Here is a 12,497-nt window from a genome sequence, read left to right on the forward strand (position 1 = left end):
CATGTTAAATTCAACCATTCTGATGACACTGGTTTACTTCCATATGCGTTTGTTAACGTGCGAGTGTGTGTGTGTGCGCGCGCATGTTCCTGAATACCAACATAACACAACCCTGTGTCTCACTCTCACCTCTCGCCGCCCACTCATGTCCAGGATCCAGATCAGCCAATCCCATCAATGGTAAGGCCTCAACATCATCCCTCGCCCCTACACACTCTCTCCCCTCTCTCACAACCCCCCCCCCCCCCCCAAAAAAAAAACCCTCTTCGCCCCCTCACCTCCAGCATGTGGTGTGTTGGGTCCACCTCCTCATGCACGTACGTTTTCAGATCTTCGCTGGTGTGTGTCCAGTGAACGTGTTGTTGACCACTCCAGTCACACATTCGTGTCTTCGGCTGGACTCACTTCGGCGTCACCCCAGCGCCGCCGCACACCTTCCTTCTCACTCTCTTGTCTCTCTCTGCAGCCGGGAGTCGCTCCAGCTCTCCTGGAAAACTGCTGAGCAGTTATGGGAGAATCCCTCGAACCACCGCCCCCTTGTCCAGCAAACCCACGGAGAGACGAAGCAGAATCCCCCGAAGTCAAGGATGCAGCAGAGACACCAGCCCCAGCAGGATGGGTCTGGGTAAGACTACACAGACGCACACATTGCACAAGGACTCACACGCGCACATCGACACACAAACATACACACTCGCATGCACCTATACATACGTACACTCAGACACACATGCACAACCAACAAATACACATAGACACATACAACTACATACACAAACACACCCTTACACAGACACACATGCACTCAGATGTGGGAATTTCAGGTCTAAGGTGTTCTATGTTAGCTTAGCATCTTCTTCACTGAACTAAATCAAGCTCTGTCTCTTTCTCACGCCCACCCCTCTGCCACCCCCTCTGCCACCCCCTGCCCTCCCCCCAAACCATGAATGCCTACTGACACGTCCACCTAACTTGTTGTCCTGACAGCCAACCTGTGTGGTAAAGCTCTTGTTCCTGCTGCTCTTCCTTACCGCACGCTAGCCCGGAGCCGCATCCCCCGACCCAGCATGAGTCAGGGCTGCAGTCGCGACACCAGTCGCGAGAGCAGCCGTGACACCAGCCCCGCCCGCGGCTTCACGCCCCTCGGTGAGTAACACCCCAGACCCTGGACCACGCCAGGTGTGTGTGCTTGTGTTTTACTTGGAGATGAACCACATGGTCGTGAACACATTTACTACCTACTTTTACCGCTTTTACATCAGCAGAATGAGTCGTATTGTTGTAGTTCAAATACCTGGTCGCTAGGTGGCAGTGTATCTTCAGAGGAGAAGACTAGCACGTGTCTTACGGAGGTAGTTTTGTTTCTTTAGTATTTCCTTTAAAGTTGCTTGATTAAAAGAAGTTGCTTCAATAAAAAATGTTTTTGTAAAATAAAAGTATCTTCTACATACACAGTAATATGCATCCACTTTTTTTTAACTAGTAAAAATAGTTTAGAAGTCGTTTTAGTTTTATTAAAACAACTTTCTTTTGATTGAAGCTTTTTTTTAATTTAAAATATTTTCAAGTCAAGTTACATTTTAATATATTTTAATGCAAAACAAAATTGCTTCAATTAAACAATTAAATTAAATCATAAAAAATGTTCAACCAAAACGAAATTACCTCAATTAAAGACCTTTTTTAAATATCAAACTGTTTTTTTAAGTGATTTTTTTTTAATTGAAGCAACTTTTTTGATTCGATCAACATTTTTTGGAATGAAGCAACATTTTTGATTAAAGTGACTTTTTTTCATTTAATTTTTTGGTTTTGTTTTCTTTATTGAAGCAACTGTTTGTTCTCGGTTGAATGGTAAAGAAACAAACTACCTCCATACTGTCATTGGAATGTTTTTTATTGAGTGTGAAGTCCACAAAACCTTGTTTTTTTAACATTTACAAAGTTCCACCAGACCCAAAAACCTCCTCAACCTTCAGATCTTCTGGCCATAAAGAGTTCGTACAAACACAGACGCACACAGACTAGCTATTGCACACACTTTCACAAAACACACACAGGTCTAAGTCTAGACGGGCTCTGAGGTCTGTTTTAGTTTTGTTCTTCTTCTTGCGCTGACACAAACCGAACACAGCGCCAGAAGTACACACTCGTTCGGACAACCTGCATCCACGTGTGTGAAACTAATCGGCACGCCCTGATGTCGCCCCCTATATCTGAACCCCTCCCCTCCCCGTTCAACCCCGACCCCCTTGCCCCCCCCCCCGCAGCCTCACGACGTCACTCTCGTTCCACAAGCGCTCTCTCCACTGCCGACCCTCACGGCCAGTCAGGTGACCTGCATGTCCAGACTTAGCTCGTGTGTGCATGTTTCATTAGTGGCGCCCCCTGCAGGCGTTTCCTCTTCAGTGTAGTGTTGTGCGAAGGTAAGACGATGTGTGTGGACCCCATCAGCCGCTCGCTTCGACTCCTCACACTTGTTTGGACTCCATGACCAAATCCTCACTCGCTTTGAATCATCACACTTTCTCCATTATTTTGACTCCATGGCAAATCCTCTCTTGTTTTGACTCATCATACTTCCTCTCTTGTTTTGATTGACTCATTCGACTTCCACAATCGCTTTGACTCATTAGACTTCATCACTACTTCCTAACCTCACTTGTTTTAAGACAATCACAACTTTTCACTTGTCACAACTCCTTTCTTTCTTTGACTCAATCCCGCCTCCTCGTGCTTTGACTCGTCATACCAGCTCCCTTGTATTGAGTCCATCTCACTTCCTTTCTTATTCATGTGTCCTTACACACCTGTTTGCTACAGTATGTTTCCCTCTTCATGTAGAAGCAAACGTCTGCAGGTAAGTGGCTCCATCGCTCGCTCACCCGGGCTCACGCCTCCTCTCCTCTGACCCTACAGACCGCTACGGTTTACTCCACCAGGCCCGGATATCCGCCTCCGTCAATGCCATGAGGGTGCTGAACACAGGAACCGAGGTGGAGGCTGCTGTCGCCGACGCTTTGGTGAGTCCATCTCTGAACGTCGGAGGAGTTATGAGTCAAAACGTTATGCAGAGGGCTACGTGTGACTGCTGACCACTGCGGGAACCTCGGTCAAGGACATGATGTTTGATTCACCGATTATGAAACTTGAGATCCCACCATGTTGATTCTCTGAGGAAGATGCTTGAAGCCTTCCACCTCTCAACGTCTCCCTATCTCCTCCTCCCTACTCTCAACGTCTCCCTCTCTTCTCTGCCTCTCCCTGCCCTCCACTTCTCCTTCCCTCCTATACCTCCTCTCCTCCTCTTCTCCTCCTCCTCTCTGTCTCTTCACTCCTCTCCACCTGCGACGGTCCAGCTGTTAGGGGACTCCAGGAACAAGGTGATGATTATTCTTCTCCTGTACTCCATCCATCCATCACAGCTTGTCGCTCCTGACACTGTAGACTGCATGTTGATGTTTTATTTTTTATGTTTTTTGTTTGTTCCAGATATATTTGTTTCTTTCATATTTTTTTTCATATGTTGTAGTTTGTTTCATATTTTTTGTTTTTTGTAGATGTTTTTTGTTTGTTTCTGTTTGTTATAGATATTTTTTATTATTTAATTTGGTTTTGTTTTATGGGTTTTTGTTAAAATGTTTTTTTGTTTGTTACAGATATTTCTATTTTGTTTCGTATATTTTACATTTGTTTAAGTGTAATCTGTTATTTTTCAGATATTTTTTTTTATTTCAGATTAAATGTATTTATTTATTAAAGTTATTAAATTATATACAGATGTTTCTATTTGTTAGAGATAATTCTGTTTATTTAAGTTTTCGTGTGTTTTTTTTTCAGATGATTTTTGTTTATCTCCGATGTTTTTTTTGTTTTGTGTTTGTTATTTCTTTTAGATGTTTTTGTTTCTTTCCTGATGTGTTTTTGTTTGTTTGAGATGTTTTTATTCCAGATTTGTTTTGTTAATATCAGATGTTTTTGTGACTATTCTATGTGTTCATTTCCTTTCCATCCGTTTCTCTCTCTCGACTCTTCTGCCCTGTGGCCCTCAGACTAGCTTTTTATGGGTCACAAACGTCTCTCCAATACTCATCTCTTCTCTCCCGCCCTACAGAGGAAGCCTCTGCGAAGGCGCTACGAGTCTCCGGGCATGTATTCGGATGATGACGCCAACAGCGACGCGTCCAGCGCCTGCTCCGAGAGGTCGTACGGCTCCCGGAATGGCGGCATCCCGCACTACCTGCGTCAGACGGAGGACGTGGCCGAGGTCCTGAACCACTGCGCCAGCTCCAACTGGTCCGAGAGGAAGGAGGGTCTGCTCGGTCTGCAGAACCTGCTGAAGAGCCAGAGGATCCTCAGGTGAGCAGTCCGGACTCAATTCATTGTTGATGATGCTTTAACGGACATTTGCACCAGTTAGTGACAACGTGCTGCTTGATTTATTTGCAGTCGGGTGGAGCTGAAGCGTCTCTGTGAGATTTTCACCAGAATGTTTGCAGACCCCCACAGCAAGGTACACACACACACATATATATAGACACATTCAAGATTGAGGTCTGAACTATCCGTCTCTCTCGCTGCTGGACTCGGCTGCTGTGGATCTAAAACCAGAGAGTAAGTTTGTGTGTCACATCGGTGCTTCTATGGCCCGGGCTGGAGTTCTGACCTGTCATCTGCCGTCCCCTCAGGTGTTCAGCATGTTCCTGGAGACTCTCGTGGACTTTGTGACGGTGCACCGGGACGACCTGCAAGACTGGCTCTTCGTCCTGCTCACGCAGCTGCTGAAGAAAATGGGCGCCGACCTGCTGGGCTCGGTCCAGGCTAAAGTCCAGAAGGCCCTGGACATCACCAGGTGGGTCCCCTGACCTGGTTCTTGTAGTTCCTAAGCTCCTCTACTTGCATGTCCATCAACAGCCGACATGCAAGATTGTTATTTTTGTTTTGATTAAAGTTAAAGTTTTGTTTTTATTTTATTGAACAACATTACTTGAGGACAACACAGATAAAGTGAGTCATGTGACTGGACTGACCTGGTTCTTTCCCTCACAGAGATTCCTTCCCCTTCGACCAGCAGTTCAACATCCTGATGCGTTTTATCGTGGACCAGACTCAAACCCCCAACCTGAAGGTAAACCTCCCACCTTAAAAAAAAACAAACAGCACGGCCACTGACTGGTGTCCTCTGCAGGTGAAAGTTGCCATTTTGAAATACATCGAATCGCTGGCTCGGCAAATGGACCCGACCGACTTTGTCAACTCCAGCGAGACGCGACTGGCCGTGTCCCGCATCATCACCTGGACCACCGAGCCTAAAAGCTCCGACGTCAGGAAGGTGAGACGAGAGTGCTCTGTGAAAGAGTTTCCAGATGTCACAGAAAGTGTGTCCAAGAGATTGTCACTGAGAGTGTCCAAGTTTCACAGAGAGTTTTCAAGTGTTTCCGTTTCTATTCAAGGGTATTAAAGAGAGTGTAAAAGTGTGTCACAGAAAGTGTTCCAAGTAGGTCCGAGAACGTCCGAGTGTTGCACAGAGATGCATGTAAAGTGTGTCCGAGAGTCACGTCAGGTTGTCAGAGAGTCAGTCGTCAGTGACCTGCAGCCACATGAAGACTTGAAGGTCGCGGAGGTCCGTCATGTTGCAATGCAGGAATCACACTTTGGTTTCTGCTGTGGCAGAATCCCCAGCGGCATCCGCCCCCTAACGCCCCCTTGTGTCCACTCAGAGCCTACAGAGCTGGCTGAGCGAGGAGCTGGCCGGCAGGTCTGCTGGTCCGCTGCCCCCCGAAAACACCCGAGATGACAGGTGCAAGCAGGTAGACCCCCTCGGCCATGACACCAGCACGCCCCCCCCAGGGATTTTAACCGTCTGGACTGTGATGTCACTCACCCGTGAGCTGGTGTGTCTGCTCGTGCTGTCTCTTCCTGCATGTTCCAGCGGGTGGCGCTGTCTCTCTCTAACTCAGGAGGGACAGAATGGGGCAGCAGAGGAGATACCAGTGAGCTGCTGCTTCTCTTCCTCCGCGAAAGTTCCTGTCTCACTCTAGCTCGATGCATGTCGCACTCACGGTGTGGTGCCGACGGCATATGTAGGCCACGTTGTTGTGACTAATAAACAGGTTCAATGAGTTGGTTCTGGAACCGTGGAGTCGACCTTTGACCCCTACCAGAGTCACACCTTATATCAACTCTAACCCGTTGCTTTTTTTTCACACCTGCAGGCTGCCCAGGTGGTTCTGATTTCGCTGTTCGAGCTGAACACGCCCGAGTTCACCATGCTGCTGGGCGCTCTGCCCAAGACCTTCCAGGACGGCGCCACCAAGCTGCTGCACAACCACCTGAAGAACTCCAGCAACAGCAGCAGCGCCGTGGTGAGTCACGTGATCCTTTGTGTGTCTCAGCCAGGTCACGACTCACGCCACTCTCTCGACAGGGTTCTCCCAGCAACACTCTGGGCCGCACGCCAACGCGTCACACCCCCAGCAGAACCAGCCCGCTCACCTCGCCCACCAACTGCTCCCACGGAGGCCTTTCCCCCGGGTAAGCACGGTGGCCCCCAGGTCCATTTTTAGAGACTAGACCGTACTGAACGACAGTCTGTGTTTGCACCAGCTGATGAATGTGTCGTTGTGTGTTAGCAGCATGACGGATTACGAGACGGAGAACCTGAACTCGGAGGACATCTACAGCTCCCTGCGTGGCGTTACTGAGGCCATCCAGAGTTTCAGCTACCGCAGCCAGGAGGATCTGAACCAGCCACTCAGGCAGGACGGCAAGAGGGAGGACGCGGTGAGGCTCCCACATTTTCTCTTTTTCTACTCCTTCTACTCTAGTTTCCTCCAGGAACTCTAGTCGCCTCCAACCCCTCTACTCTACTCCAGGTCCTTTATTGTTCTCCAGCACCTATAGTTTACTCCAGGCCCTTTAGTCTTTTCAACCTCCTCTAATCTACTCCAGGTCCTCTAGTCTCCTCCAAGTTCTCAAGTCTACTCCATGTCCTTTATTCTCCTCAAGCACATATAGTCTACTCCAAGACCTTTGGTCTTCTCCAGCTGGTCTAGTCTACTCCAGGTCAGCTAGTCTAATCCAGCTCCTCTAGTCTACTCCAGGTCATTTAGTCTATTCCAGGTCCTCTAATGTACTCCAGTTTATTTAGTCTACTCCAGGTCCTCTAGTCTACACCAGGTCCTCTACTCTACTCCAGGTCATTTAGTCTACTCCAGCTCCTCTAGTCTACTCCAGCTCATCTAGTCTACTCCAGGTCCTCTAGTCTTCTCCAACTCCTCAAGTATACTCTAAGTCCTTTAGTCTACACCAGCTCCTCTAGTCTACTCCAGGTCATTTGGTCTACTCCATGTCCCCTAATCTTCTCCAGCTCACCTAGTCTACTCCAGGTCCTCTAGTCTTCTCCAACTCCTCAAGTATACTCTAAGTCCTTTAGTCTACACCAGCTCCTCTAGTCTACTCCAGGTCATTTGGTCTACTCCATGTCCTCTAATCTTCTCCAGCTCACCTAGTCTACTCCAGGTCCTCTAGTCTTCTCCAACTCCTCAAGTATACTCTAAATCCTTTAGTCTACACCAGCTCCTCTAGTCTACTCCAGGTCATTTGGTCTACTCCATGTCCTCTAATCTTCTCCAGCTCACCTAGTCTACTCCAGGTCCTCTAGTCTTCTCCAACTCCTCAAGTATACTCTAAGTCCTTTAGTCTACACCAGCTCCTCTAGTCTACTCCAGGTCATTTAGTCTACTCCAGATCCTCTAATCTTCTTCAGCTCATCTAGTCTACTCCAGGTCCTCTAGTCTTTTCCAGGTCCTCTAGTCTACTCCAGTTCATTTAGTCTACTATAGGTCCTCCAATCTTCTCAAGCTCACCTAGTCTACTCCAGGTCCTCTAGTCTTCTCCAACTCCTCAAGTATACTCTAAGTCCTTTAGTCTACACCAGCTCCTCTAGTCTACTCCAGGTCATTTAGTCTACTCCAGATCCTCTAATCTTCTTCAGCTCATCTAGTCTACTCCAGGTCCTCTAGTCTTCTCCAGGTCCTCTAGTCTACTCCAGTTCATTTAGTCTACTATAGGTCCTCTAATCTTCTCCAGCTCACCTAGTCTACTCCAGGTCCTCTAGTCTTTTCCAACTCCTCTAGTCTACTCTGAGTTCTTAAGTCACCACCTCCTCTAGTCTTCTCCAGGTCCTCTTGTATCTCAGTCTACTCCCCTCCTTCAGTCCAGAGTAACTGAATTTAACTTTAAGTCGAGGATGTTGTTCTGAGGTGTCTCTCTCGTGACCTTGTGTGATTCCTTCAGGCTGGCAGAGACGGCTTGTTTTCCAGCCCCTCCTCTGACCCCCGCCTGGGTCTGGATATGGTGGAAGGAGGCCGCACGGTGCTGGACAACAAGACGTCACTCCTGAACACGCCTTCGCCGCGCTCCTTCTCCGGGCCACGCGGCCGTGAGTTTGCGCCATACGGGTTCGGGGAGACCATCTGCAGCTACGACAAGAGCGCCCTCAAGGAGGCGGTGTTCGACGACGACGTGGAGCAGTTCCGCGACTGTGAGTGACCCTGAACGCCTGAGCTTCGTCCACAAGACTGTCAGTGGTGTGGACGAACCTCAGAGTCACTCGTTCTCATTCATCCAAGTCATGTGACCCGTAGTCCAGCTGTCATCATCACATCTTATTCTCCTCCGTTCCTTCTTCATCCTACCTCCTCCCTCATTGTCCCTCCAACTCCTCCTGTCTTCCTCTCCTCCTCTTCTTCTCCAGGCCGTCGTCAGGACAGCGGTGAGAACAAGATGGCGCCCCCTAAAGCTTTTGCCGGTAACGTCGGCCTTCATCATTCATTAGCCTGTATCACATTCACTCGTTCATCCTTTCACAAAAGTCACGCCGTTGACACTTCTGATGGTAGCGTGTTGACCCATGTTGCTTGTTCCGATCAGTCGGTCCGGACCACTCGGACCTGGTGGCTGAACTGCTGAAGGAGCTGTCCAATCACAACGAGCGCTGCGAGGAGCGCAAGGTGGCGCTGGTGGAGCTGCTGAAGGTGACCCGCGAGGACAGCGTGGCGGTGTGGGACGAGCACTTTAAGACGGTGCTGCTGCTGCTACTGGAGACGCTCGGTGACAAAGACGTGAGTAAAAAAAAGGGAGGCCACGGCGACTGTCGGCTCTGGTTCTGACCCGCTCTGTGTCCCCGAAGCACGCCATCCGCTCTCTGGCCCTGCGGGTCCTGAAGGAGATCCTGCGGAACCAGCCGGCCCGCTTCAAGAACTACGCCGAGCTGACCATCATGAAGACGCTGGAGGCCCACAAGGACCCGCACAAGGAGGTACTGCCGACCGACCCCGGGGCCCCCGGGTTCAGATGCTGACCCTGTTTCGCGTGTGCAGGTGGTTCGAGCAGCAGAGGAGGCGGCAGCCACGCTGGCCTCGTCCATCCACCCCGAGCAGTGCATCAAGGTCCTGTGCCCGATCGTCCAGACCGCCGACTACCCCGTGAACCTGGCTGCCATCAAGATGCAGACCAAAGTCATCGAGCGCATCGGCAAAGACTCCATCGTGCAGCTACTGCCCGACATAATCCCAGGCCTGTTGCAGGTGTGTGCACCTGTGTTAGCGTGTCCCTGAGCTTGCCTGTTAGCGCTGTAGCGATATACGATACCATTCAAAATATTGCGAACACTTGCATTGATTTAGCGTTAGCAAGTAACTGCACTTGTTTTAGCATATCGCTGCGTTCCTGTGTTAGCGTGTGCCTGAGTGTGCGTCTTGCACCTGTGTGACAGTGTGTACTTCAATACACTTGCATATTTTGTGTTAGCATGTGTCCTGCACCTGTGTGTTAGCGTTAAGGCTGTAGTGAAACACGATACAATTCTATATGATATATTTCAATACACTTGCATAATTTTTGTGATAGCATTTTGCTGCGCTGGTGTGTTAGCGTGTCCTTAGCTTGTTGCTGCGCATGTGTCTTAGACGGCCTCTGTGCCCGAGTGTGTTAGCGAGCTCTACTGGTTTGTAAGTAAGTTAATACGTAAATAAGTAATTTATATTTATAGAGCGCTTTATCAATCAATCAAACAATACGAAATGTGAGTTCTTCTACTAGAGCGGGTGTGTTAGCTTGTCACTGTGCTTGTGTTAGCAAGTCCCGACATTTGTGTTAGCATGTCTTTTATTTGTATTGTGTCCCTAAGGGTGTTAGCATGTCCTTCACGTACACTTTATCTATCCACATATAAAGTGTGTGTGTGTGTGTGTGTGTGTGTGTGTGTCTGCAGGGTTACGACAACACGGAGAGCAGTGTTCGTAAAGCTAGCGTCTTCTGCCTGGTGGCGATCTACTCCGTCATCGGCGAGGATCTCAAGCCTCACCTGAACCAGCTGACCGGCAGCAAGGTGCCGATACTCGTGTCAATCCTATTGTCGTGTCGAGTGGAAGTCACTGACTCTTTGTGTTTGCAGATGAAGCTGCTGAACTTGTACATCAAACGCGCTCAGACCACCAACAGCAACAGCAGCAGCTCCTCCGACGTCTCCTCGCACAGCTAACCGCATCCTGCTCCCACTGGGCACCAGGGAGTCACGTGACCCCGGTGGCGACGACAGCATTGGACGAAAGCTGCAGCTCAACACACGCGAAGAAAAACCTTCTAAAAATTGTGTTCATAACTTCCTGCAAAAACACGCTGCCGCTCCACCCGTTTCCTTTAGTGTTCAGAAGGTCCGCTTGGTACGATGATGTCATCTTAGATCCCGAGCATGCTCACTGAAGTCACCTGGAGACAGATGTCGCACATCCCACTTCCTGTCCAGCAGGAGACATTCCACTTCCTGTTGTGACCCGGCACGAGGCAAATTCATGACCCCGTGAAAGGTAGTCGACAGCGTGACAGAGCATTCTCGGAATCTAGTGGACGTTTGTTAGAAAATGAAATGACAAAAAAAGGTCTCAGATGGCGAATTATCTCTATCCTTGTGTCTTAAAATAGTAATGCTAACTTGGCAGCGCGGATGGGAAGTTGGGCGAACGCGGACTCTGTGATTTTTTTGCTTTGTAAATACGGCGAACGTTCCGTAACAGCGTCAGGCCTTATTCACCGTCAGATGGTCTCCATGTACAGCACAGTAACACTTAACAAAAACGTAGGATTGTCCACCTGTTATGGCCCCGCCCCCTTCACATAACCACTCCCCCCGCTAACCTGTCACGAACGTTTGTACGTTACTTTTTTTTAATATTTGCAAGGAAGGAAATCTCAAGTGAAGTCATCTGTTCGCACGTCGCATGAAACTCCCGAGCTTCTCCCGAGAAGCCTGGCCGAGTTTGTTCAAGTGCTCTTGTGATGTCATCACACAGTGCCGCCTTTTACCGCCACATACAACAGGACATATTTATTCCGACTTCTGAGCTGATTTGAGATCATTTCACGCTCGTAACTCTCGCTAATAACTTCTTTTTTTTTCTCTTTTAGACCAAACTTTTCTGAACAAAATGACCAACATCACTGTTGGAACGGTTGCCACGTGTTGCCATTCAAACCACAATTCAGTGTTTGACGAGGAGTTTGTCGACCACTGCAGAACGTGCTGGTCATAATGACTACAGTTTATTTTACTTTCTAATGTTTCACCGAAGATCAAAGGAATGAAATGTATTTAATTTATCAACTCTTTGAGTAAATCCTTTGCCTGGTAAGACATCGGGAAGAGTTGGGAACTGTACGAAAGAGTCGGCCCAATTGTTGCGTTAACGGACCGTCGAGGAAGGTTGAGTTCCGAAGCGCGTTCAACCTGATTATTTAATGAATGTACAAATTTGTTTTTCCGCTTTTTATCTTTGAAACACTTTTTTCGGTACGGAAGATCGAACGTTCCCCAAATGTCCATCTGCTCGACTGTTCAGCGATTTTTTTTTTTTTCTTTCTTTCTTGTCAACGAACGTGCATGTGTCGCAGCCGGAGCCGTCTGACTTCCTGTATTTAAACTCCAGACGACGTGTACAGACTTCGGGTCATTAACCTCACTGTGTTGCGTCCATGTAAAGAAAGTTTGCGCTGAAATAAACTCAAAAGTGAAACTAAAGTTGGCTGTTTATTATGACTACTGTTCCCGCCGCTAGCTACTGAATTATAAAAAAGGTAATTTCTTCATTCTTTAATCAAAATAAATGTAATACTTAAACTATTGACACTTTAATTAAAAAAAAAAAAAAAAACATTTAAAACTTCTATAAGAAGAAAAATGACTTTAAAACGTTTAACATCAATAAAAAAAAATGCAACTATCATAAAAACTATACCAAACTACCTACTATCAAAACCTTTTGATTCAAGTAACGTTTTGGGGATTGAATCATTAAGACAAATGTCCTACTCATAACATGGCCCCAACACTTAACAAATATTACTTCAAAGAAAGGAGTTTCAAATTATAATATATATATATATATATATATATATATATATATTTTCAGCAACTTTTCTTTTCATTGAAAACCGAT

General features: G+C 47.7%; 1 protein-coding gene across 1 annotated transcript in view; it reads left to right on the forward strand.

Annotated features, from left to right (window-relative positions):
• The window catches only part of clasp1a (cytoplasmic linker associated protein 1a), a 28,546-nt gene extending 16,453 nt beyond the window's left edge, over window positions 1-12,093 (forward strand). Inside the window, exons 22-44 of the mRNA XM_087804722.1 lie at window positions 154-180; window positions 467-625; window positions 988-1,146; window positions 2,271-2,333; window positions 2,920-3,023; window positions 3,360-3,383; window positions 4,115-4,359; window positions 4,450-4,513; window positions 4,612-4,614; window positions 4,689-4,852; window positions 5,050-5,128; window positions 5,189-5,332; window positions 5,721-5,810; window positions 6,216-6,365; window positions 6,428-6,534; window positions 6,633-6,783; window positions 8,299-8,545; window positions 8,759-8,812; window positions 8,935-9,125; window positions 9,194-9,322; window positions 9,384-9,590; window positions 10,277-10,393; window positions 10,460-12,093. Of these exons, the coding sequence (XP_087660848.1) occupies window positions 154-180; window positions 467-625; window positions 988-1,146; window positions 2,271-2,333; window positions 2,920-3,023; window positions 3,360-3,383; window positions 4,115-4,359; window positions 4,450-4,513; window positions 4,612-4,614; window positions 4,689-4,852; window positions 5,050-5,128; window positions 5,189-5,332; window positions 5,721-5,810; window positions 6,216-6,365; window positions 6,428-6,534; window positions 6,633-6,783; window positions 8,299-8,545; window positions 8,759-8,812; window positions 8,935-9,125; window positions 9,194-9,322; window positions 9,384-9,590; window positions 10,277-10,393; window positions 10,460-10,546 (2,765 nt within the window). The 3' untranslated portion in view covers window positions 10,547-12,093. The remainder of the gene's footprint in view (window positions 1-153; window positions 181-466; window positions 626-987; window positions 1,147-2,270; window positions 2,334-2,919; window positions 3,024-3,359; window positions 3,384-4,114; window positions 4,360-4,449; window positions 4,514-4,611; window positions 4,615-4,688; window positions 4,853-5,049; window positions 5,129-5,188; window positions 5,333-5,720; window positions 5,811-6,215; window positions 6,366-6,427; window positions 6,535-6,632; window positions 6,784-8,298; window positions 8,546-8,758; window positions 8,813-8,934; window positions 9,126-9,193; window positions 9,323-9,383; window positions 9,591-10,276; window positions 10,394-10,459) is intronic.
• Window positions 12,094-12,497: the final 404 nt, after the last annotated feature.

This window comes from Callionymus lyra, chromosome 12 (genome assembly GCF_982586985.1).
Source record: "Callionymus lyra chromosome 12, fCalLyr1.hap1.1, whole genome shotgun sequence".
NCBI classification, from domain to species: Eukaryota; Metazoa; Chordata; class Actinopteri; order Syngnathiformes; family Callionymidae; genus Callionymus; species Callionymus lyra.